The sequence below is a fragment of the Scyliorhinus torazame genome, chromosome 7, assembly GCF_047496885.1.
Source record: "Scyliorhinus torazame isolate Kashiwa2021f chromosome 7, sScyTor2.1, whole genome shotgun sequence".
In the NCBI taxonomy this organism is placed as follows: domain Eukaryota; kingdom Metazoa; phylum Chordata; class Chondrichthyes; order Carcharhiniformes; family Scyliorhinidae; genus Scyliorhinus; species Scyliorhinus torazame.
Genome location: NC_092713.1, coordinates 63,457,719 through 63,483,704, shown reverse-complemented (window position 1 = coordinate 63,483,704; position 25,986 = coordinate 63,457,719). Strand labels below are relative to the sequence as shown.

At 47.9% G+C, this 25,986-nt stretch overlaps 1 protein-coding gene across 2 annotated transcripts in view; it reads left to right on the top strand.

Annotated features, from left to right (window-relative positions):
• Positions 1 to 25,986, top strand: part of LOC140426265 (peroxiredoxin-1-like) — a 155,301-nt gene that overhangs the window by 98,933 nt on the left and 30,382 nt on the right. For both annotated transcript variants that reach the window (XM_072510807.1, XM_072510808.1), the window contains exon 5: positions 19,498 to 19,628. In XM_072510807.1, the coding sequence (XP_072366908.1) occupies positions 19,498 to 19,628 (131 nt within the window). The remainder of the gene's footprint in view (positions 1 to 19,497; positions 19,629 to 25,986) is intronic.

Below are 25,986 nucleotides of genomic sequence, written 5' to 3'. Positions count from 1 at the left end.
AAGCTTTGGAGGATAAATTTAAATTGCCAGCAGGGAATGGTTTTAGGTATTTGCAGGTGCGCGACTTCCTGAGAAAACAGATGCCGGCCTTTCCGCTGCTGCCGCCACGGGGGATACAGGATAGAGTAGTTTCCAGTACCAGGGTGGGAGAGGGGAAGGTATCGGATATTTACCAGGAGCTTTCGGAGGCGGAGGAAACTCCGGTGGAGGAGCTCAAGGGCAAGTGGGAGGACGAGCTAGGCGGAGAGGTAGAGGCGGGTCTATGGGCCCTAAGCAGGGTTAATACCTCCTCATCATGCGCCAGTCTTAGCCTGATATAATTTCAGGTAGTCCACCAGGTACACATGACAGTGGTAGGATGAGCAGGTTTTTCAGGATAGATGATAGGTGTGCGGGAAGCCCAGCAAATCATGTCCACATGTTTTGGGCATGCCCGAAGCTTAGAGGGTTTTGGCAGGGTTTTGCTAAGGCAATGTCCACGGTGCTTAAAACACGGGCGGTGCCGAGCCCGGAGGTAGCGATCTTTGGAGTGTCGGAAGATCCGGGAGTTCAGGGGGCGAAAGAGGCCGACGTCCTGGCCTTTGCCTCCCTGATAGCCCGGAGACGGATCTTATTAATGTGGAGGGACTCGAAGCCCCTGAGGGTAGAGACCTGGGTTAGTAACATGGCTGGGTTTCTCAGTCTTGAGAAAATAAAGTTTGCCATAAGAGGGTCAATGTTAGGGTTCTCCCAGAGGTGCCAGCTGTTCGTCGACTTTCTCAGGGAAAATTAAAAATGTCAGCAGATCCCGGGGGGGGGGGGGGGTGGGGGTGGGGGTGGCTTGATGTTGTATGGTTGAGGTGTGTGAAGATGGGGGTGGGGGGTATTGTTTATTTTACCGTGTTGATGTCATTGTTTTTGTTACTGTTATAAAAATTTTCAAATACCTTAATAAAATATTATTTACAAAAAATAAACAAATCAATCCAACTCCGTCCACATCAGCAACGCACACGCTCTGCCATCCCTAACAGAGACAAAGAGAAAGAAATCCACCCCCCCCCAACACCCCCCTCCACAAAAGATCTATCCCCCACTTCACTCCCGTTAACTAGCCTATCTGCTCGCATGGTTATCCCACTCGATGCAACTGCCTTCCCCCAAACTCTCGTACCCGCTCCTCCACATACCCACTTATAGCGACAACCCCAATAACCCACATGATACAAACATGATACAACATTCAACCTGGCTGAAAAGCACCATCACTCTCCTCATTGGTATTTCCATAGTCCAGAATTCCCAAGTCCATGGTCTTGCATAAACCTACTCGCATGTGCATGTAGAACACCTGGCCATGGTATGTGAGCCACAACCGGGCTGGGTACAGCACCTCAAACTTCACTCCATCTTTCAACAGGACCGCTTTGACCTGTTGAACCCAGCCTGACGCTTTGACAGCTCCGCACCTAGATCCCGATAGACCCACAGTGCCTTCATGCAACCCCATAATCCGGAGATTCTGCCTCCTCAATGATTCTCCAACTCGTCCACTTTCTCCCATAGCTTCCTTTGGCCCTCCACCACCAGCGTAATCTCTGTATCTAACGAGGCCAGCCGGTCCTCATGGTACATCAACGTCTCTTCCACTTTTTGGAGCAATGCATTGTGTGCCTCCAATCTCTTCTCCACTCTCTCGATGGCTGCCCGAATTGGGTCTGCCACCATAGCCAGGTCCTCTGAGGCGTCCTGCCTTTCCTGCCGGAACTTGGCTGTTAAAACTCCACCAACTGTTCCGTGGACCACTGGGTAGATAACAACACCACAGAGCTTTCTGCCATCTTCTGTCGCACTTCGCGGAAGCTTCTGATCTGACTGTAGCCCCTTTACAGTTGTACTCCTTGATTGATAATGCTGAGACATGCCCATTCGAAGGATAATCCTTAGCTCTCTCTGTTCCTGCACTTTGTACCAGCAAACATCCCCCGTGAACGGGTGTCAAGGACCAACCAATTGCGCCTCAAGCAGGAGCCACCAAATGTGCGACCACTCACTCTATGGCTGCAACCCGAACAAACACTCTAACTTCTAACTGACAGCTTCTTTATCTCCAATTAACCTCTGATGCTCGATCAATAACTCCAGAAACGAGATTGGATGACAATTAAGGCTTTATTGGACTCGATGTTTCCCCCCGTAGCGCAGGTACAGAATGCAGCTGCTAGGGAGACACAGGCTCTTATACTCCACCTTACTGGGCGGAACCAGCAGGCAGGATTCACCAATGATATTGCTGTCGCGGGTACCTCCAACACTAATGGTCTTACAGCATCAACCTGGGTACCGTAATACCCCTAATACCGACTACCACATTCACACCCTGTTAAAAAAAGAGTCCGGCAGAGGTGGTGGTCTCGCGTTATACAATGGTAGAGGTTGAGGTTATGGTGGTACTCGGTATACATTAGTACAGTGTTTTTCCACGTCACATGTCGCAACTATTTACAGTATTTATTTACATTCAAAAGGAAGCAATTAGTCGGTCAGGGGCCCTGGTCGTCCTCTGCGATCGTCGCAGTTTCGGCGGTGATGCAGGCGTCGGCTCGGGCATCCGTGACTCCGGGAGCGTGGTTTTGGCTTCTTCGGCAGCATCATCACCCCTAGAACCGGTGGGAGCACCGATTCACCAGGGAAGGGGGCGGCGGTGGGGGTGTGGATGGGGATCCAGCGGGCGCCAGGTCCCGTAGGGAGACCGTATCCTGTTGGCTGTCGGGGTACGCCACGTAGGCGTATTGAGGGTTGGCGTGAAGGAGGTGGACCCTCTCGACCAATGGGTCCGACTTGTGCGCCCGCATGTGTTTGCGGAGCAGGATGGGTCCAGGAGCTGCCAGCCAGGTTGGGAGCGAGGTCCCGGAGGAGGACTTCCTAGGGAAGACGAGATGTTCATGAGATGTTTGGTTGGTCGTGGTAACAGCAGTGATCAGATGGAGTGGAGAGCATCCGGAAGGACCTCCTGCCAGCGGGAGATTCCTGGACCGTAGGGCCGGTAGATTGGTCTTCCAGACTGTTCTGTTCTCCCTCTCTACCTGTCCGTTTCCCCGGGGGTTGTAACTGGTCGTCCTGCTCGAGGCAATGCCCTTGCTGAGCAGGAATTGACACAGTTCATCGCTCATAAAGGAGGACCCCCTATCGCTGTGTATGTAGGCGGGGATACTGAGCAGTGTAAAGATATTGTGGAGGGCGGCAGAGGTCCTCGTGGAGGGCCCGGAGGCGGTCCACTTGTGCGTTGGCACATGTGCCTGCGATAAGGCATCAGGCGGTTTGTTTAGCTTCCCGGGACGATACAAGATCTCATAGTTGTAGGTGGAGAGCTCTATCCTCCACCGTAAGATCTTATCGTTCTTTATCTTGCCCCGCTGTGCATTATCGAACATGAAAGCAACCGACCGTTGATCAGTGAGGAGAGTGAATCTCCTGCCAGCCAGGTAATGCCTCCAGTGCCGCACAGCTTCTACTTTGGCCTGGGCCTCCTTTTCAACGGAGGAATGACGGATTTCTGAAGCGTGGAGGGTGCGTGAGAAGAAGACCACGGGTCTGCCCGCTTGGTTGAGGGCCGCCGCCAGAGCTACGTCGGACCCATCGCTCTCGACTTGGAAGGGAAGGGATTCATCGATTGCATGCATCGTGGCCTTTGCAATGTCCGCTTTGATGCGGCTGAAGGCCTGGCGGGCCTCTGCCGACAGGGGGAAAAACCGTGGATTGAATTAGTGGGCGGGCCTTGTCCGCATAGTTGGGGACCCACTGGGTATAATATGAAAAAAATCCCAGACAGTGTTTCAGGGTCTTGGAGCAGTGGGGGAGGGGGAACTCCATGAGGGGCGCATGCGTTCGGGATCTAGGCCTAGAACTCCATCATGCACTACGTAGCCGAGGATGGCTAGACAGTCGGTGCTGAACATGCATTGGTCCTTGTTGTAGGTTAGATTAAGGATTTTTGCTTGATGGAGGAATTTTCGGAGGTTGGTGTCATGGTCCTGCTGGTCGTGGCCACAGATGGTGACTTTATCGAGGTACGGAAACGTGGCCCGCAAACCGTACCGGTCAACCATTCGGTCCATCTCCCGTTGGAAGACCGAGACTCCATTTGTGACACCGAAGGGAACCCTTAGGAAGTGGTAGAGCCGCCCATCTGCTTCGAATGCAGTCTATTTGCGGTCGCTAGGGCGGATGGGGAGCTGGTGGTAGGCGGATATTAGATCCACTGTGGAAAAGACCTTGTATTGTGCAATCTGATTGACCTAGTCAGATATGCGGGGGAGGGGGTACGCGTCGAGCTGCGTATACCTGTTTATGGTCTGACTATAATCGATGACCATCCTATGCTTCTCCCCGGTCTTTACAACCACTACTTGAACTCTCCAGGGACTGTTGCTAGCCTCAATAATACCTTCCCTCAGATACCGCTGGAATTCCGACCTAATGAAAGTGCGGTCCTGGGCACTGTACCGTATGCTCCTGGTGGCGACGGGTTTGCAATCCGGGGTGAGGTTCGCAAAAAGGGAAGGCGGATCGACCTTGAAGGTTGCGAGGCTGCAGACAGTGAGGGGGGGGGGGGGGGTATAGGGCCGCCGAATTTGAAAGTTAAACTTTGGCGGTTATATTGGAAGTCTATCCCTAGGAGTGTGGCAGCGCAGAGGTGAGGGAGGACGTAGAGGCGGAAATTTTTAAATTTTTCTCCCTGGACCGTGAGGTTCGCTATGCAGAACTCGTTGATCTCTACAGAGTGAGACCCAGAGGCCAGGGAGATTTTCTGGTTAACTGGGTGGATGTGAAGAGAACAGCGCCTTACCGTGTTGGGGTGTATGAAGCTCTCTGTACTCCCGGAGTCGATCAGGCAGGATGTTTTGTGCCCATTGATGAGCACGGTCATCGTCGCGTTCGGGGCCGAGACTGGTCCAGGGTCACCAAGGCAAGTCGCGGCAAAAGTTGGAGGTTTTCCTCGGGCGGTGTGTGGTCATCCGAATCGGCGTCCTGAGACTCCAACCAAGATGGCGGCGCCCACTGGTAGCACATGGCTGGGGGTGTGCAAGATGGCGGCACTCATCCATCGGACGCAGTCCCTGGGGAACAAGATGGCGGCGCCCGCTGGCCGCACGTGGCTCGTGGAGAGAGTTGGGGCCCGGTTCGCCCCCGGAGACCGCTGCGACCGCCCAGGCCTGGCATACCACCACGAAATGGCCCTTTTTGCCGCACCCTTTCCAGGTGGTGGAGCGGGCCGGGCAGCGCTGCGGGGGTGCTTGGCTTGCCCGCAAAAATAGCAGCGGGGCCCCCCGGGGTTGCCTGGTCGTCGCACAGCACAAGCTTATGGGGGGTTGCATCAGAGTCGGCCGCGGGGGTGTTCCACGCTGCCCAAGGGGCTGCCGTGCGATCGGGTACGTAAGCGCGGGCGTTTCGGGAGGCCACATCCAGGGAGCTAGCAAGGGCCCGTGCCTCCTTGAGACCTAGTGTCTCTTTTTCTAGTAGCTGCTGGAGGATTTGGGAGGACAGCATACCTGCAATGAGTGCGTCCCGGATCAAAGGTGTGTGGTCGCTGGCTGAAACTTGCGGGCAGTCATTGTTCCTACCTAACACCAGGAGTGCACGGTAGAATTCCTCCAGCGATTCCCCGGGGATTTGTCGCCTCGTCTCTAGCAGATGTCGGGCATAGACCTAGTTTACTGGGCGAATATTGTGCCCTTCCAGCAGGGTCATTGCGGCCTCTAAATCGTCCGCATCCTCGATGAGGGTGTAGATCTCTGGGCTCACCTTCGAGTGGAGAACTTGCAGTTTCTGGTCCTCCATAAGTGCAGTTGTGGCCGTCCTGAGGTACCCTTTGAAGCACGCCAGCCAGTGTTTGAAGGTTGCCGCTGAGTTTGCCGCGTGGGGGCTGAGTTGCAGACACTCCGTTTGATTCGGAGCTCCATTCTTTAAAATCTAGTCCAATAAATTGATGCTCGATCAATAACTCCAGAAGCGAGATTGGAAGACAGTTGAACGCTTTATTGGACTAGATGTTTCTCCCAGCAGCGCAGGTACAGAATGCAGCTGCTGGGGAGACACAGGCTTACTCCGCCTTACTGGGCGGAACCAGCAGGCAGGCTTCACCAATGATATTGCTGTCTCAGGTACCTCCCAACCAATGGTCTTACAGCATTGACCTGGGTACCCTAATACCGACTACCACAACCTCCATCAAGGATCAAAAAACACTTTTAAATAGAATTAGCAAACGCAGGATTACTTGCCAGTCGTTGTGTAGAGAGATCTTTTGAGAGATTGCTTGAAGAGAGAGCCTATCAGATTAATTTTGAATCTTTGGCAGTCTTCTGGGGAAGTTGCTGTTCAGCTCACAGACAAAATTGAAACTGACCTCTGCCTGCTAGAACCATGGCTCCTGCCATAAATTACATCATTAATTACATCAGCCCCATTCCACTCAACTCCCATGATCTACTGGTGTAAGTTTAAATACAATGTGCCTAATTATCTATTCCCCAGGGATTCCCAAGAAATCATAACAAAAATCCATTAGGTCTCGCCTTGTAAACATGGCTTGAAAGAAAAGTGATCTCACTTTTACAACGTCTAATTGCACTTTTTACAGCCACAAGATCTTTCTGTCTTTTAAAGCAAGATTTTTAAAAAATTACTACACCAGATCCACACAATATATTCCAATTTATTACATTCATCACTCTGAACCCCAAAACAATCCTCAGATCCAGCTTTCCTCCAATTCTGAATTGCATGAAAACATGCACAGGATGTAATTTCCTGCTCCAGCTACTAAATGCAATGGTTGCCACGCCAGCTTGCCCACTTTTCACCTCACTATGTTTGCATAAAGCAGCAGCTGCTCACATCTCGTGATGTGTTAGGCTGGAATTAATCCACCCTGCCATTAGCTTATCAGGTTGAAATTCCAAGTGCCATATTCACTCTAAAGCCTAGGACATACATACCATGTCAAACACCAGAATGGTCCCAAGAAGAAACAAACCACCTGTCCCGAAGTTCAGCGACAGATTCCTGGATCGACTGTTCTAGGTAACCTTGAACCAGTTGGAGGACCTCTACTCCTGTGATGGGGGCTGGCGGCCCACCAACCTCACTACAAAGGCTTGGAAGAAGGTCGCAAAAGAGGACAGCGCCTACAGACCTCAGAAGAGGATTGCCCTCCAGTGCAGGAAGAGGATGAATGATCTTGATCCGCTCTGCCAGGGTAAGTTAATCTTCTCATTCTTAACTCACACACTCATAAGTCCATCAGGCATTCGCAGCGTTACAGTCCACAGGGATCTCTCATTAAAATTGTCACCTTTTGTTAGGTCCTGAACAAATTGTGTCTCAGCTCTTACATAGGTCAACTCAGCACACACAGCATGCATGCATGTTTATCATCTGCTTTTGTACCTGGTGTGCTCACAATCTTTCCATCAGTCTTTATGCAAGACGTGATTGGTCACAACAAGAGGGAGTGATCCCAGCCAGGAGAGGTTTGCTGGAGCTCAAGTCATGCCCCGCTTTGTGGAGCACGTGGTAGATCTGGCTGGCAAAATCAGAGAACGTTCCTGCACCAAGGATGATATTTGTGACCCACCGAGACTGCATTGGTGACTCTCCAGCTAATTACTAATGAATTGTTCTCTCTATTACAACCACCAGCCAGAAAATTCCACGGCAAGCCTCCAACCAGCCCAAAAGCTCCAGCCTCTACAGAACCTCGGATGAGTAGGCTTCGGAAGCATCCGAAGACCTGACACTGCATTTACCTGAACCCTCCACCAGTGCAGAAACATGCACCTCAGTGGGACCTCGTTTTAGAGCAAGCTCAGGTCACCATCTGGTGAGCTTAGCGCAGAAATAGACCCACAGAAGGTGGAGGCAGTGACAGGTTAGGTCTCTAACACTTGGAAGACTGCTGAGTCCAATGTTGAGACTGTAGAAACGGCCCTCAGAGAAATGTTGGAGCTCCAAAGATAGGCAGGTGTAAAACAGGCAGAATTGTCAGAGGCTGTAACCAGGTTAGAATGAAGGCAGAGGAGTCTGTTCATGTTCTGTCTGATGTTGTGACACTGACGTGTGAGAGCATTGAGGTCACCTTTGGAAGGAGACCTCCGACTTGGAGATCCTGGTTCAACAATTTGTGGCAGATATACGCTTGGATCTGCCCATCTTCGCTCTAGCCATGAGCGGGATCCATCAATGACTAGGTGAGAGGCGGACGGGGCTTTTTGATCTCCATCTAGGAGCCCATTCACAAAGGGGTTGGACCTCGATGAGTAAAGCCAAGGGCTATCGGCTTCGGTCATGGCTCTGTCGAGCTACCTCATTTTGAATACCTTTCTTACAATCCCCCATCATTTCTTCCTGTATGCTTCCTACAATATAGCTACTAGGGGGATTTTAAGCGACTCCCATAAGTAACTCCTATCATTGCTATTTCTTATCTATATCTTGATGTTCTGAACGAAGATCATCTCTCACTACTGTACTCATGTCCACTACCATTTCCTAGTTTCCTGACCTTTCAAAATGTCAAAATACTTTTGGATATTGAGAACCAAGCCTTGGTCACCCTCTAAGCACGTCTCTGAAATGACTATCAGGTCATACATATTTATTTCTATTTGTGCTATCAACTTATCCAGTTTGGTATCAATGCTGTGCACATTCAGATACAGAGCCTTTAAATATGTATTTTTACCATTCTTACAAACTCTGGCCCTATCTGATGGTGCACGTATTTGTATTCTCTGGCCTTTTCTGCCACACTCTGGTTACCTTTGCCCAGATCATTACCCTGCTCTATTGTCTTGTCCTTTCTCTTTAATTTATCACTTCTCCCTTCACATGATTCCTTCCCCTCCAATTATTTTGTTTAAAGTCCTCTTTACTGCTTAGATCACTTGCCAATACACTGACCTCAGCACGGTTGATTTGACCACAGTCCAATGTACAGATCCGTCTTTTCCCACTACTGGTGCCAGTGCCCCCTGAATGGAAACCCATTTCTCCCAAAGCAATCTATGAGTCATGCATTCAAATCTCTAATCTTATTTATCCTATGCTAATTCACTCGTAGTTCAATTAATAATCAGACATTCTGATATTTGTGGATCAATTTTTAATTTAGCCGCTATTTGCTTGTATCCGCTCAGCAGAATCTCTTTCCTAGTTCTGTCTGCATCGTTGGCATCTATGTGGACCATGGCAAGTGTAGCCATCTAAGATGGCCACCTGCAAAGGACCATGGGAATAATGGCCAACCCAGGACTCAGGCAGATACATAGCCTATGTGTATCTGAAACACAGGTAACCAGGCCTGATCGAACCCCCCGCTCGTTTGCATTTCAATGGCCCATTTTCCCAGGACAATAGAACTCCAATCAAGCAACCGGTACAGCCCCAGACTGATCGGCGCCACTCCCCTTACTCAGAAAGCCCAACTGCCAAGGTCAATGACCTCCAAGGACCTGCCCAGCTACCAAGGCACCCGCCCCTTTATTGGCCAAAATCAAAGGGAGTAATCAGAGCCCTGTCGAACTATTGGGACCAAGGTTAAGGACCACCCCAAAGAACGCGAAATCCCAGAGGGATAAAAGAGACACAGTCATGTGTTCTGTCTCTTTTGGATCCGGCCTGTGCCAGCCAACTAGCAGGAACACCCAGCCAAGTTCAAGACCAACGATCGCTACCTGACGGATGAGCCCAGCAGAGACAGAGCCACTTTCTTCGAACCAACCAAGTGAAATCCAGCTAAAGGCCTTATCCATTTGCACAGTGCCGGTCGCCCTGAAGTTAAGTATAGGTTATTGTAGCTGATAGGTGTAGTTTAACTCGTAGTAGATATTGTGTTTGCATGTCGAGGTAACTCTTGTGTATGTAAATAAACCATCTTTTGAACTAACTAACTGGTTGTGTGGTCATTTGATCGATATAAGGGAAGGCTTGTGGTTCACCAACATTATCATTAGTATTAGCAACAGTATTGGCGACGCTGCTGGGATCGAAAACGAGCAACATTATTGGCGACTCTGACGGGACTCGATTAGAAGTGACTTTGTCACTCCGAGAGAACCCACAAACTTTGAATCCAATTGCGAGAAAGAGAAAGAACCACAAGTGCAAGTCCCATATCGACCAAATAACCGAATTTCGGAAGTGTGTACTAACCCGCATGCATACCTAACAGGAAGAGTAAGGTAAACTCGTTAGAACTATCGAGAGATTGTGAGCCGGAAGATAGCTTAGGCCATACCCGCTGTTCAAATCGCCGCCTTATTCCCCTGTCCCAAATTAAAAGTAGAGAAAGAGATAAGAGAAGTAATGGCCACAAAAGCAATGGAACGATTGATGAATCCACAGGAACGCGACATCGCAGCGACCAACAGAGCAGAGCAATGCCCCATATGGGAGGAAGAGTTAAGGAAATACTTAAAGGGGAAAGGATGGTCGAATTTTTGCGCTAATGATGAGTCAGGTCCAGGAAAGATGGGACAAACTTGGTGGGAGAACCTAAGCGAGGTCCACAAGAAAAATGTATGGAAAGTCAGAAAGCCAATGGCAATACTGTCCTGTTTGGCACAGTTGCGAGGCACAGAGGAGGTCGTGAAGAGCTCCGTCGCCAGTTAATTGAGAAGGAAGAAAAGAACGAGGGAAACAGTAACGAAAGCGAGAAGCGAGATGAGCAACTCCGGGAACAATTAGCAGCTAAAGATAAGGAGATGGCTGATGTGAAATGTGCACATCAGTCTTGTCTCGTTCACCTTAGTAGCTTCCAGACCCAGTACGATAAAGCCTACCAAGATACACAGCGCGCAGACCTGGTAAGAGAGGAAACAGAACAATAGGTCGCCCAGCTAACTAGCAAATGCACAGATCTAAAAGCAGCTTTGAGAGCGCTCCACAGCTCCACTAAGGAACAGAGGCAGAGTACCGTTGACCACGCAAAATGTCGACAGAAGATAGAAAAGTTACAGTCGCTACTCTCAGTACAGAATGGCTTCAGGTACACTTTCGGGCAGGATTTAGATGAGGAAGATGCTCCCGATTGGCAAGAATTAAACAAAAGCGCCCAGAGATACGTAGAGGACACAGGAAATCAAAACTGAGCCCCCCACGCCCCAAAGAGAAAAGCACCCGCACCACCGACTGCACAGGCAGCACACACCCCCCACTCACAATTCGACCCCCATGAATCCGGTTACCACACAACGCAAGTCATCGGATCAGGATGAGCCTGATATCGTTTACACCACCCCACTATCCATAACCCAATTGAGAGAGGCTTGCACGAAAATTAGTCCATTCCAGCCCATCGCAGACCCGCACAGCTTCTTTGCGGAGGTGCGCCAACAAAAGGTTATGTTTGGCCTAGATGAGAGCGAGGAAGTAAAGCTAATAGCTAATAGGCCTTAGCCAGTCCGTAAGATTAGCTTTGCCCGAACCCCAAAATGTAGCAGGAGGAACCCTACAGGAAATGAAAACAGCCATATTAGATGCCATCGGGTATAACAAAGGAGATTCAGTCGAGGGTTTAAATCACTGCAGGCAAAAGAAGGGAGAGCATCCGACCGCATTTGCTGGTCGCCTATGGATTCATTTCATGGCAGTTTACGGACAATTGAACCGCACACACCTAAATGAGGAGGACACCATTAAATGGTCCCACACCTTAGTCTCGCATGCCACAGAAGCAGATCAAAAGGCTTGTGTAAACTACGACCCCGCAGACCACACACAATGAAGTTTGGGTATTGAAACGACTTTGCAGAACATGGGAACAAACCCTACACCGACAGACAGATCAGGACGAGATAGAAGCAAACATGCACCCAGTTAGGACTAGCCAGGACCCAGCATGGATAAATGAGGGTAGACACGAGGGACAGCACCCAAGAGCACAGGCACCACGAGGTTGTTACAATTGTGGCCACATGGGACATTACGCCCGCGACTGCCGACAAAATCCCCCGAACCAGCAACGATACCAACAATCAAACCTCCCACCTAGGAACAATGTTAGGCCCATGCATAATGTTAGCGCCCGTTCAGACGATTTAGCATTTAATTCCACAGATTGACGGTGTTCGGACTCCCCAACTTGGGTCTGTGACACACGCTGGGAGAAATCAGGCAGACCAGTAGTTACAGGCACAGTCCGGGGACATACAGTCGATTTCTTTTGGGACACAGGAGGATCCCGCATCACTTTAAACTCCTCCACCATGTTTCAACGTGACAAATGGCCCACTACAGACACCATCACCCTGAGTGAATTTACTGGCCACATACAGCAAGGATATATCACAGCTCCCTTACCCATGCAGATAGGGAACATTAGAACCAAACACCCCGTCGTTTTAGTTGACTTACCCCAAACAGCAGAGCACTTTTTAGGCATTGATTTTATGAGCTCCTATAACCTTTCGTTTGACCCAGTAAACAAATGTGTGTGGCGATTGGCCAAAACAGCTAGGGTTCCCGCTACGCTCACAGTAGGGGATTATGAAAACAGGATTTGCTCAGTAGGGGACTATTGGTTTAATCCGCAAACAACTAGTGCAGACCAGACGATTAGAGATCCTCATAAAACACAAAGCTTCGTTCGCACAACATAAACACGATTGTGGGAAGGTCCCAGGCACGGTATAGATTTCAGGTCCCGATCCAAAGCCGCAAAAGCAATACGGTTTCCCACAACAAGCCGAGGGTGAGATTTCGAAGGTTATGAACAGTTTGTTAGACCGAGGAGTTATTCAACCCGTAGCGTCCACAAATAATGCCCCAATTTGGCCCGTAAAAAAGCCAGATGGTTCATGGCGACTGTTAATTGACTACCGAGAACTTAATAAGGTAACCCCTTTCGCAGCCCCCACTGTTGCCACGAGTCCCGAGACCATGCTCAAACACAGGGAGTACAGGCAAAGTACTTCACAGTGCTGGACATCAGCAATAGCATTTGGTCGATCGAGTTAGACAAGGCCTGCCAGTATAAGTTCGCGTTACCGTTTCAAGGGCAGCAGTACACATGGACATGCCTCCCACAAGGATTCCATAATTCCCCCTCCATTTTCCACCGACGATTGGCCAACGGACTTTCTAAATTTTCCCAACCCGAATGCCTCATACAATATGTGGACGATCTGCTCCTGCAAACGGACACAAAAGAGGAACACGTAGAGCTCTTATCGGAATTACTCGGCCTACTGCAATCCATCGGATGTAAGGTCAACCCCAAAAAGGCCCAGATTTTAAAGGAAAAAGTTCTTTATTTAGGCACCATCATCACCCACGGGAAGAGAGAAATTGAGCAAAAACGGATCGAGTCCATTGTTAAATTGCCCCGCCCCAAAATGTCACTGCACTCCGGTCATTCCTAGGTTTGGTAGGATATTGCCGAAATCATATAGATGGTTTTGCCATTAAAGCAGCCCCACTCTCACAGCTCATTAAAAATAACGCCCCATGGGAATGGCTTCCGCAGCACACAGACGCCATTGATGATTCAAAACGTGCCCGAGGCACAGCCCCCGCTTTACAAGTTCCAGACCCAGACTTGCCCTATGCCATAGAAGTAGCAACCACCGACCGAACCCTATCAGCAGTACTCCTGCAAGAACGACACGATCATTTAGGACCCGTAGCCTGTGCCTCAAGAGTATTAGACCCCGTAGAGCAAGGATTCTCAGCCTGCGAACGGCACTTGCTTGCAGTCTTTTGGGCAGTTCCGTACTTTGCGTACATCACAGGCCTTAACCCAGTCACGATCTTGACCGAGCACACCCCCACGCAACTATTACTAGACGGTAGATTAAAGGACGGTTCAGTCAGCCAAATCAGAGCAGCTCGCTGGACACTACTGTTACAAGGCAGGGACATTAAAGTAAAACGCACCAAGACCCACACATTTCCGGCCGATAATCTCCAATATGCAGGGACCCCACATGAGTGCCAGATCATAGCAGCCCAACACCACACAGGACCCTTTATCCCAAAGTCACTACACCCATGAGCAGGCAGTAAGACACAGGATTCCCAAACCACAGGGAATGCTTAAAAAATTTATGTAGACGGTTCCTCCACAATTGAAAATGGAATTAGGATTACTGGTTGTGGAATTTACGTAGAAGACGCGCAGGGACGCCCACTAGAAGAGATCTCTTTAAAATTGTCCAGCCACCTAGGTTCACAAGCAGCAGAACTCGCACCCATATCCTATGCAATTCAGCACCCCAACTCTTTTCCAACCCCCGCAGACATACACTTCCCGGACAGCCTGTATGTGTGCAATAGTTTAACAGAATTCCTGCCCCTGTGGGAATCTCGAGATTTTGTTTCAGCCGATTTAAAAAGCGATGTAACCCATTATGTCAGAATTGCCTTATCTGTGCTCACAACAATCCTGAACGTTACTCAAAGAAAGGACAATTACGTCACACCCGACCTGTGAATGGCCCTTGGACAAATTTGCAAATCGATTACATTGCAGAAACGCTTCCCTCTTGCAGAAACGGTTTAAAGTACGTGCTAGTTGTAATCGACACCTTTACTAAATGGGTAGAAGCATTTCCCTCATGGACAAACGCAGCAAAGGTCACCGCTAAGATTTTGACCCAACAGATATTCACACGCTGGGGTCTCCCCCGCAGCATTGAGTCAGACCAAGGTTCCCACTTCACCGGCAGTCATGCAAATTGTTTTAACAATTTTTGGGATCAGGCAGAAATTCCATATAGCATATCACCCCCAATCCAGTGGCATTGTCGAGAGAATGAATCGAACTTTAAAAGCGACCATTAGGAAGATGGTGCAACAGAACAATACACATGGGACACTGTCCTCCCATTTGCTCTCATGTTTATTCGGAACACCATTTCCAGTGCCACAGGTTTCACCCCCCACACTCTCATGACCGGATGGCCCATGAGGGGTATTGAATATTTATTAGGCCTCGATCTGGCAAGCACCACAGTAACCGCCCTCACCCACGAAAAAGCAGTGCAACAGGTTACAGATAACATTAAAGCGGCACAACTCGCTGCAGCTGTCCGATTAGGTGCTGGAAGAAAGCAGAGTAAAGCCTGCTTTGACAAAACCGTCCATCTCGTAGAGTACACAATCGGTCAGCAAGTAATGGTTTCACTTTACAACCCCAGTTCTTTTCTCCCCCAAATTTTCAGGACGCTACTCCATTTCCGACAAGCTAGTCCAACCCCTACGCCAACCCTCCCCCAGCCATGCCAGCATGTATCCCACAGACCCGAACTTGTCTCCGCCCACAGGTACAGACTTTCATCTTGAGCTTGACTCCGGCGACAGCGAGAGCCTTCCGGATTTGATTACTATCCCTGAACACTGGCGCGATCTCTCTCCCCCCCCCCCCCCAGTCACCCAGCCCCCGGAACCACGACTTAGATGTCTTTGACCCCCTATATGCCTTCCCCCAGCCACAGCCACCGCCCGACCACAGTAACTTGCTCTCCACTCCCACCGCCCCCACGCCTCACGACAAACAAGCCCCTCTTTGGCACCACGACAACTCTTGCAGACTAGTACGCACGACGATTCGGATAATCCGATGGCCCACGCAGCCATGGCACAGAAACGGCAGACATGAGTCTGGCAACCGGGAGATGGTGATGATTCAGATATTAACTCTCGTTTCGGTAATGGTTTCACAACGTTGTTTGGTACAGAACCCTGAGGTGTCCAGATGATGAGAAAGAGACACCGCCTAAGTATTAAGGTGTCCATGTTCTGATGGAGCCTGCCCGCCTTTTTCCTTTTTTCTACTATATGGTTTTAACTCATGTCGCCCAACACACAATTATTCTTCTGATTCGAGGGTACGATGTCCTATGACAGTTAAAGGCACAAGTTTGTTGGAAAACAGATCACTGTTCTCCCAGTCTTTGTGACAAGTTTCCACACGACTACAAACTCTTACCGACCACTCAGGTCACCCAGGTAGGGAGTAACGGCACTGGTCCCCGCCCTACCTGAGGACCCCAAATGCAACCGGTCAGTTAAGCTCAGGTAGTGGAGTAACGGCACTAACCCCCCCCCCTACCCGGGGATTCCACCCATTCTTATCCTGCAGTGGCCCACACGCACCTCATGTTCCCGTCACTTCATACGCTCTGGAATGGTTCTCTACACTCTGTCTTTGGCAGGCCTTAGTTTCACCTTCTCTGCTCTCCCTTTGGTTGTGGTATAAAGAATGCATTTTGCCACGCTCTGTACGCTCACCCCTGCTTTCCTTTACCTTCCGCGACCCCCTGGTCGCTCCCCACCTGCTATTTACACATATGACACAATTGGTTGCTATACATGCTGCTACACGCGAACTACCTCTGAACCCTGGGACGGAACTCTATAAAACTGACCGCCCTGAAATTTGGCTGGTTAAGATAAGCCTCAAGCTCCCATGGTTGTGATTTAAGAAAAGACTGGTCGGAGAAATTGACCGCCCACTCCCTGCATCAACTACAAGCTGCGAGAGTCTCTGTTCTTTAAAAATTTGCATTTCTTGTTTCTCAAAATGGTATTTCAAAAAACAAAAATGAGGGAGTCACACCTGGTGACAATCATAACGGGTAATTGGAGTAAGGAGAGAAAGACTAATAAAACAAGATATTAACCAAAGATAATAACAGATACTATGCTTGCACCCCCAGGATTACACGGAAAACAGAAAACACAGGATGAAGCAAGGACTGCTGACATGCATTTGGATCATCGCTGGACTTCTGCAACTGCACGCGCAACATACGTTTGTTACAAACCCCACACCAGCCCCGTACACTACCACACAACAGGGCACCCCCAGCCCGGACACTACACCACACATAAAGACAGACATCGAAACCCCCACTTGGTGCAAAAACATTGCCAAATGGAACCCCCTTTCATACATAGTAGAGGCCCTTCTAGTAATTGCAATAATCTGCAGTGTCATTCAGACACTTCGACTCCGTAAATGGCGAGCCAAAGCGTCCCTCTCTCCAATATATACAGTCCGAGCCCCCTTCTTTGGAATTCAACAAAATTAAATTCATGTAATTCATCACTGCTAAGAATAAACCATGTACCCCTTTAACTTTATTAGGATTAAGTAGAAATGTGATGCTGCTGTTTTAAATTTTGAACTGTATATAAGTTCTTTGATATTCACCAGCAGCATGAGAGTAGCTTAGATTTTGTTAGCTAGAGATCAACTGTGCGGATAAATTAAATGAATTATAGTGACCATTAGAGAGTAATTAATTTATGAATGTATTCACGAAATATTAGGTAAATGTCCCAAACCATAGGATGTAGTAGAGTAGAACCTTGCCTTGACCAAGGCCACCAAGGATGAACAGGAATCAATAGTGTGATCCACCACGCTTTGCGTTCAGGATCAAGAGGACGGGATGTAGCCATCTAAGATGGCCAGCTGCAAAGGACCATGGGAACTATGGCCAACCGAGGACTCAAGACAGATACAGAGCCTATGTGTATTTGAAACACAGGTAACCAGGCCTGATCGAAACCCCAGCTTGTTTGCATTTCAATGGATCATTTTCCCAGGACAATAGAACTCCAGTCAAGCAACCGGTACAGCCCCAGACTGATCGGCGCCACTCCCCTTACTCAGAAAGCCCAACTGCCAAGGTCAATGACCGCTAAGGACCCGCCCAGCTACCAAGGCACCCGGCCCTTTATTGGCCGAAATCGAAGTGAGTGATCAGAGCCCTGTCGAACTATTGGGTCCAAGGTTAAGGACCGCCCCAAAGAGCGCAAAATCCGAGGGATAAAAGAGGACACAGCCATGTGTTCTGTCTCTTTTGGATCCGGCCTGTGCCAGCCAACTGTAGCAGGAACAGCAAGCCAAGTTCAAGACCAACGATCGCTACCTGACGGATGAGCCCAGCAGAGATAGAGCCACTTTCTTCGACCCAGCCAAGTGAAATCCAGATAAAGGCCGTAACCATTTGCACAGTGCCGGTCGCCCTGAAGTTAAGTATAGGTTATTGTAGCTGATAGGTGTAGTTTAACTCGTAGTAAATATTGTGTTTGCATGGCGAGGTAACTCTTGTGTATGAAAATAAACCATCTTTTGAACTAACTAACTGGTTGTGTGGTCATTTGATCGATATAAGGGAAGGCTTGTGGTTCACCAACATTATCATTAATATTAGCAACAATATTGGCGACGCTGTTGGGATCGAAAACGAGCAACACAAGTGGATCCCCCCTCCCCACTGCTAGTTCCTCTCCAGCACCGAGGAGATGTCCTTAACCCTGGCTCTGGGTAGGCAATATAACCTTCGGAGCCTACACTCTCAGTTACAGAATACCCGATCTACCCCACTGACTTTTTTTCGATACATTTGTGGGATGTAGGCATTGCTGGCTGGGCCAGCATTTATTGCCCATCTGTAGTTGCTTTGAGAAGATGGGAGTCTAGGTCACCGATTTCTGCCATGGTCTTTTTGATGAAGTCAGCATCATCCTAATTGGAGAAGCTTTCCTCCCCGATCAATTGTGCGAGCATCTGCGCGACGTACTCCGCCGGGTTTCTGCCACTTTCTTTGACCTTTATCGACTCGTTCATTGCAGTCAGTTCCTTCATAAGGAATGCTTTCCATCCGTCTCCAAGTGGTGGGGGGTGGGGCTGATGCTCGGGCCATAAGTCTCCCTCTCTCTTGGGTGGCCGGGCCCCCTCACCTCATCGGTCTGCCGACTTGTCCGCCTGCTGCGCGCCATTTTCCACCACGTCTGCCATCCTTTCGACCTCTCGAGCTCCCATTTGCTGGCATTTTGGTTCTATTCTTGTTTGAGGTTGAGTTGCATTCGATTTTTCGGGCAATATTCATCGAAAAGTGCCTATTTGGGTCTGGTCTGGAGGAGAGTCACCTGATGTGCGTCCACTCAATACATCACCGTCACTGGAAGTCCCAACAAGATTATGATCTGTTGTTAGTACAGACTTCATCCCATATTACACTACATTGAACACTGAGATCACCGTGGTGATTCTGCACAAATGCATTGGTCCACAGCCCTGATGGTAGAAATACCATCCCCTAAAGGGAAAAATAAATGCTTGAAGTCTAATAATCCTTATTTGAAGTGGCCCAGAAAAGTTTGCATTTCACTGCAGGTCATAAAAAGTGCTCTAGTTAGATGATCCCTTGACACAAAAGATTTTCAGGCCTTTTTGTCTATGGCCACTAATTTTCAGACTTTTTTTTGTCTTTGGCCGCTCTCACCCCTGTAAAGAGGAGCACCTTTAGAAATATTGCAGGCCATAACACAGCGAGCAAAGTTTGTTGGTGAACTCCTACCCTGTAACTTGAGAAACAAATGTTATATATTCGTTGCCTTGCATTGTTGCTGTCTGCATTTTTGCCACCATGTGACTGCTGGATTATGGGTTTACAATTTCTGTACCAAACAGTGTTTAAATATATTAATTCTTTTCTCCAGAGGTTTGTACATCATTGATAATGGTGGTATCCTACGTCAGATCATGATCAATGATCTGCCTGTTGGCCGTTCAGTGGATGAGGTCATGAGGCTGGTTCAAGCATTCCAATTTACAGATGAACATGGTGAAGGTAAACAGGCATCTTTGACATTCATACCATTAATGTACATTAGAAATATTTGATAATACAGTATTTGGATAATTTCAAGGTGTACATTTATGTATAATGCTTTATTTCTGCAGTGTTGTCAGAATATCAAAGCAGCATGGTGCCATTCCAATTAGGGAAGGCACCAACCCCTAATGGACCTCTGATGGTAGCGTAAGACGGTAGCAAAGATTTTAAATGACTGGAAATCAATGCCATCATTTCACTATAATTGATACCCTCAGATCACCTTTGCTATGGAAGATCCTGTAGACCTATGCTGTTGCTCATAAATGTGGGTTTGAGTGGTAATCTGATTTGGCATATGGTAATGATGTCTGGGAATTACAATGGTCCGCACTTTATCTGGCGAGACGGGTGCACATTCTGCTGGCCCCAAAATTAAAATTGGGTCCATAGTGGCTGTCCTTTCGGAACTTTAAGACAATACGACATAGGATCAGAATTAGGCCATTCGGCTCATCAAATCTGCTCTGCTATTCAATCATGGCTGATGTGTTTCTCATCCCCATTGTCCTGCCTTCTCCCCATAACCCCTGATTCCTTTATTAATCAGGAGCCTATCTCTCTCTGTCTTAAAGACAGTGATTTGGCCTCAACAGCTTTCTAGAACATAGAACATACAGTGCAGAAGGAGGCCATTCGGCCTATCGAGTCTGTACCGATCCACTTAAGCCCTCATTTCCACCCTACCCCTGTAACCCAATAACCCCATCTAACCTTTTTGTTCACTAAGGGCAATTTATCATAGCCAACCCACCTAATTTAGAATACTGTGAGCAATTTTGGGCCCCACATCTCAGGAAGGACATACTGGCACTGGAGCGGGTCCAGCGGAGATTCACACGGATGATCCCAGAAATGGTAGGCCTAACATACGATGAACGTCTGAGGATCCTGGGATTATATTCATTGGAGTTTAGGAGGTTGAGGGGAGATCTAATAGAAACTTACAAGATAATGAATGGCTTAGATAGGGTGGATGTAGGGAAGTTGTTTCCATTAGCAGGGGAGACTAGGACCCGGGGGCACAGCCTTAGAATAAAAGGGAGTCACTTGAGAACAGAGATGAGGAGAAATTCCTTCAGCCAGAGAGTGGTGGGTCTGTGGAATTCATTGCCACAGAAGGCAGTGGAGGCCGGGACGTTGAGTGTCTTTAAGACAGAAGTTGATAAATTCTTGATTTCTCGAGGAATTAAGGGCTATGGAGAGAGAGCGGGTAAATGGAGTTGAAATCAGCCATGATTGAATGGTGGAGTGGACTCGATGGGCCGAATGGCCTTACTTCCGCTCCTATGTCTTATGTCTAACCTGCACGTCTTTGGACTGTGGGAGGAAACCGGAGCACCTGGAGGAAACCCAGGCAGACACGGGGAGAACGTGCAGACTCCGCACAGACAGTGACCCAGCAGGGAATCGAACCTGGGACCCTGGTGCTGTGAAGCCACAGTGCTATCCACTTGTGCTACGGTCCTATCCCTGTGGCAAAGAGTTCCACAAATTCACCACCCTCTGGCTGAAGAAATTCCTCCTCATCTCAGTTTTAAAGGATCGTCCCTTTAGTCTGAGGCTGTGCCCTCGGGTTCCAGTTTTTCCTACTAGTCCTCTCCACGTCCACTCTTTCACGGCCTCTCAGTATCCTGCAAGTTTCAGTAAGATCCCCCTCATCCTTCTAAAGTGCAATGAGTACAGACCCAGAGTCCTCAACCGCTCCCCATATGACAAGCTCTTCGTTCCAGATATCATTCTTGTGAAACTCCTCTGGACTCAGGATATCCTGAAGGGGGAGCAGAGTTCATGGTACATGTTCATACCAATGACATAGGTAGGAAGAGGGATGAGGTCTTGCATCAAGAATTCAGGGAGTTAGGGAATAGACTAAACAGCTGGACCTCTTGGGTTGTCATCTCTGGATTACTTCTAGTGCTATGTGCTAGTGAGTATGGAAATAGGAGAATAGCACAGGTGAATGCGTGGCTTAAGAGTTGGTGCAGGAGGGAAGGTTTTAGATTCCTGGACCTTTGGGATTACTTTTGGGGAAGGTGGGATCTGTACAAGCGGGACGGTCCACATTTAAACCAGAGCGGGACTAACATCCATGCTGGCAGGTTTGCTCCTGCTGTTGGGAAAAGTTAAAACTAGTTTGGCAGGGGAAGGGGACACAGTCTGATAGCAGAATAGGGGCACAGTATAACATAGAAAAGTAATCAGGTTAAAGGGAATACAGTGGTAATAAGTTTCAAGGGAGTAAGACAAGGCTGGATGGCCTCTACTTTAATGCCAGGAGTATTAAAGGTAAAAAGGTTAAGGGCGATGATTGACTAGTGTAATTATGATATAATAAATATCACAGACATGGTTGACTTAGGGGCAGGATTGGCAGCTCAACAGCCCGGGATATAGAATCTTCAGGCAAGACAGAGGAGGGGTTAAAGAGTAGGAGGCATTGCATTATTAGTTGAGGCAGTTATTGTAGTAAGAAGAAATGATATCTTGCAGGGGGTATCAAATGAAGCTTTGTGGGTAGAGCTTAGGAATAAATAAGAGACATTGCTAGGTGTTTATTATAGACCCCCAGATAGCCAGCAGGAAATTGAGGAACACATATGTGCGCAATTTGTGGAGGAGTGTAAAAATAATAAGAGGGTAATTATATTAAGTGATTTCAACTTTCCCAAAATTAATTGGGATAGCCATCATGTTAAGGGCTTAGATGGAGTAGAGTTCTTAAAATGTATACAGGAGAACTTTTTAGCTCAATATGTAGAAGATCCAACCAGGGATGGTGCAGTGCTGGACCTAATTTTGGGGAATGAAGGAGGACAGATGGTTGACGTGTTGGTGGGGGAGCATTTTAGTGATAGCAACCACAACATGGTTCAATTTTAATTTGTTATGGACAAAGAAATAGACAAGCTGCAAAAAAAGGTTTTGGATTTGGGTAGAGTAGATTTTAACAGAATAAGGCAGGATCTGGCCACGGTAGACTGGAAAGAGTCACTTGTGGGGAAATGTACAGAAGACCCTCCCCATTTCAAAGATGAAATGGGGAGGGTACAGGCCCAATATGTTCCCTCTAGGGCAATAGGAAGGTGTAACAAGCCCAGAGAACCATGGATGACCAGAGACATTCAGGGTACGCTGAGAAGGAAAAGAAAGGCATTTAACAACTATAAGGGGAGCAAGTCTGCAGAGGCATTAGTGGAGTACAGAAAGTGCAGGATGGAGCTTAAGAAATGAATTAGGAGAACAAAGAACGGATAATGGAAAGCTCTGGCTGGTAAAAGTAGGGAAAATCACAAGATATTCTGTAAGTATATCAATGGGAAGAGGGATAACCAGGGAAAGAGTAGGATCCATTATGGACCAGTGGGGAAATCTGCGGGTGGAGCCAGAGGACCTTGAATATTTCACATCTGTCTTCACCCAAGAGAATGAGGAGGTAGTTATGGAACTCGGGGAGAGAGATTGTGAGGTTCTTGAGCAAATTGTCATAGTGAGTGGCAAGGTATTGGAGGTATTGGCGGACTTAAAAGTGGACACATCTCCAGAATTGTGTCTCAGGCTGCTATGGAAGGCGAGGGAGGAGATTGCCGGGGCTCTGACCCAAATGTTTAATTCCTCTCTGGCCACGGGGGATGTGCCAGAGGACTAGAGAACAGCTAATATGGTCCCACTATTTAAGTAAGGTTGTAGACACAAGCCAGGGAACGACAGACCAGTGAGTCTCATGTCAGTGGTTGGGAAACTACTGGAGAAGATCCTGTAGGAGTGAATCTATCTCCACTTGGAGAGGCAAGGTTTGATCAGGAATAGTCAGCATGGCTTTGTCAGAAGTATGTCATGCCTAACAAATTTGATTCATTTTTTGAGCATGTAACCGTGTGTAGATGAGGGTAGTGCAGTTGACGTAGTTTACATGGATTTCAGCAAAGCCTTTGACAAGGTCCCACATGGGAGACTTATCAAGAAGGCAAATGCACATGGGATACAGGGTGATTTAATAAGGTGGTAGGAGACAGAGGGTGATGATAGATGGCTGCTTTAGTGTCTGGAAGCCAGTGACCAGTGCCGAACCACAGGGATCCGTGCTGGGCCCCCTATTGTGTGTCATTTATATAAATGACATAGGTGACTATGTGGAGGGTAGGCTCAGTAAGTTTGCAGATGACACAAAAATTGACCGGGTGGTTAATAAGGAAGTTTACTGTCTTGGGTTACAGGAAGATATAGATGGAATGGTCAAATGAGCGGATAAGTGGCAGATGGAATTTAACCCTGAAAAGTGTGAGGTGATACACTTTGGAAGGAGTAATTTGACAAGGAAGTATACCATGAAAGTTCTGACACTGGGAAGTTCCGAAGAACAAAGGCACCTTGGCATGTTTGTCCATAGATCTCTGAAGACAGAAAGGCAGGTTAATAGGGCGGTGAAAAAGGCATAAGGGACACTCGCTTTTATCAGTTTTATCAATCGGGGCATAGATTATAAAAGCAGGGAGGTCATGATGGAGCAGTATAGAAGTTTGGTGACGCCACAGCTGGAGTACTGTGTGCAATTCTGGTCGCCACATTATAGGAAGGATTTAATTGCACTAGAGGGGGTGCAGAGAAGATTCACCGGAAAATTGCCTGGAACGGAACATTTAAGTTATAAAGAGAGGTTGAATAGGCTTGGGTTGTTTTCTTTGGAGCAGAGAAGACTGAAGGGTAACCTGATTGCGGTGTACAAGGTTATGAGGCGCATGAACAGGGTGGATCGTGAACAGCTGTTCCCCTTAGTTGAAGGGTCAGTTACGAGGGGACACAAGTTCAAAATGAGGGGTGGGAGGTTCAGGGGGTATTGAGAAAAAACATTTTTACTCAGAGAATGGTGACAGTCTGGAATGCACTGCCTGGGAGGGTGGTAGAGGCTTCACATCCTTTAAAAAGGAATGCCCCACATCCTTTAAAAAGTACCTGGATAAGTACTTGGCACGCCATAACATTCAAGGCTATGGGCCAAGTGCTGGCAAGTGGGATTAGATGGGCAAGTCAGAGCCTTTCATGTGTTGGTGCAGACTCAATGGGCCAAAGGGTCTCTTCTGCACTGTAGTATTCTGTGATTCTGTGGACCCTTTCCAAGGCTAGCACATCCTTTCTTAGATATGGGGCCCAAAACTGCTCACAATACTCCAAATGGGGTCTGACCAGAGCTGTATATAGCCTTGGAAGTACATCCCTGCTCTTGTATTCTAGCCTCCTCGACATAAATGCGAACATTGCATTTGCCTTCCTAACTGCTGACTGAACCTGCCGAACGTTAACCTTAAGGGAATCTTGAACTTGGGCTCCTAAGTCTATTTGTGCTTCTTGTGTTCTGTGGTCCCACCGTTGATAATGATACACACAACATATAGGTATTTATTGGAACGATGATTTATTGTCAAACACGTGGAAAGGTAGCTAACAGAATAATGTACAGACAAAGTTACTCGACAACCTCGGGAACTACTCTAAATGCGACTGTCCTGTTGTACGTCCTGCTACCGACTGACGGGTCATTCCAGTCACATGATGGAAGTCTGACGCCACCCTCTGGCCGGAGGTCATACTGATTGTTACATGTACTGATGTGCAATTTTATACATTTATACAACTATATACATTCATGTGTGCACACATATCACCACACTTCTGATTTCTTAAGTCTTTTCATATTTAGAAAATAGTCTTATGCCTTCATTCTTCCTACCAAAATGCATAATCTCACATTTTTCCACATTATATTCCATCTGTCACTTCTTTGCCCACTTTCCTAGCATGTCCAAGTACTTCTGCAGCCCTCCTGCTTCCTCAATACTACCTGTCCCTCTGCATACCTTTATATCATCTGCAAACTTAGCAACAGTTCCATCTTCCAGACTGTTAATGTAAATTGTGAAAAGTTGTCCCAACACCGACCCCTGAGGCACACCACTAGTCACTGGCTGCCATCCTGAAAAAGACCCCTTTATCTCCATCTTCCGCCAGTCAGCCAATCCTCTATCCATGCCAGTATCTTACCTTTAACATCATGGGCTCTTCACTTATTTAACAGCCTCCTATATGGCACCTTGTCAAAGGCCTTCTGAAAATCTAAATAGATCACATCACTGGTTCTCCTTTGCCCAACTTCTTTGTACCTCCAGATTTATCAGACATGGCCTCCCCTATATAGCATTCTGTTTTCTAATAATCCTTTGTGTAATAATATTTCTTCTAACTTCCTCCTTTCAATTTTAACAATAATCCTTAATCAATGCTGCATTGGTTTCTGATTTATTTACCAATGGAAACA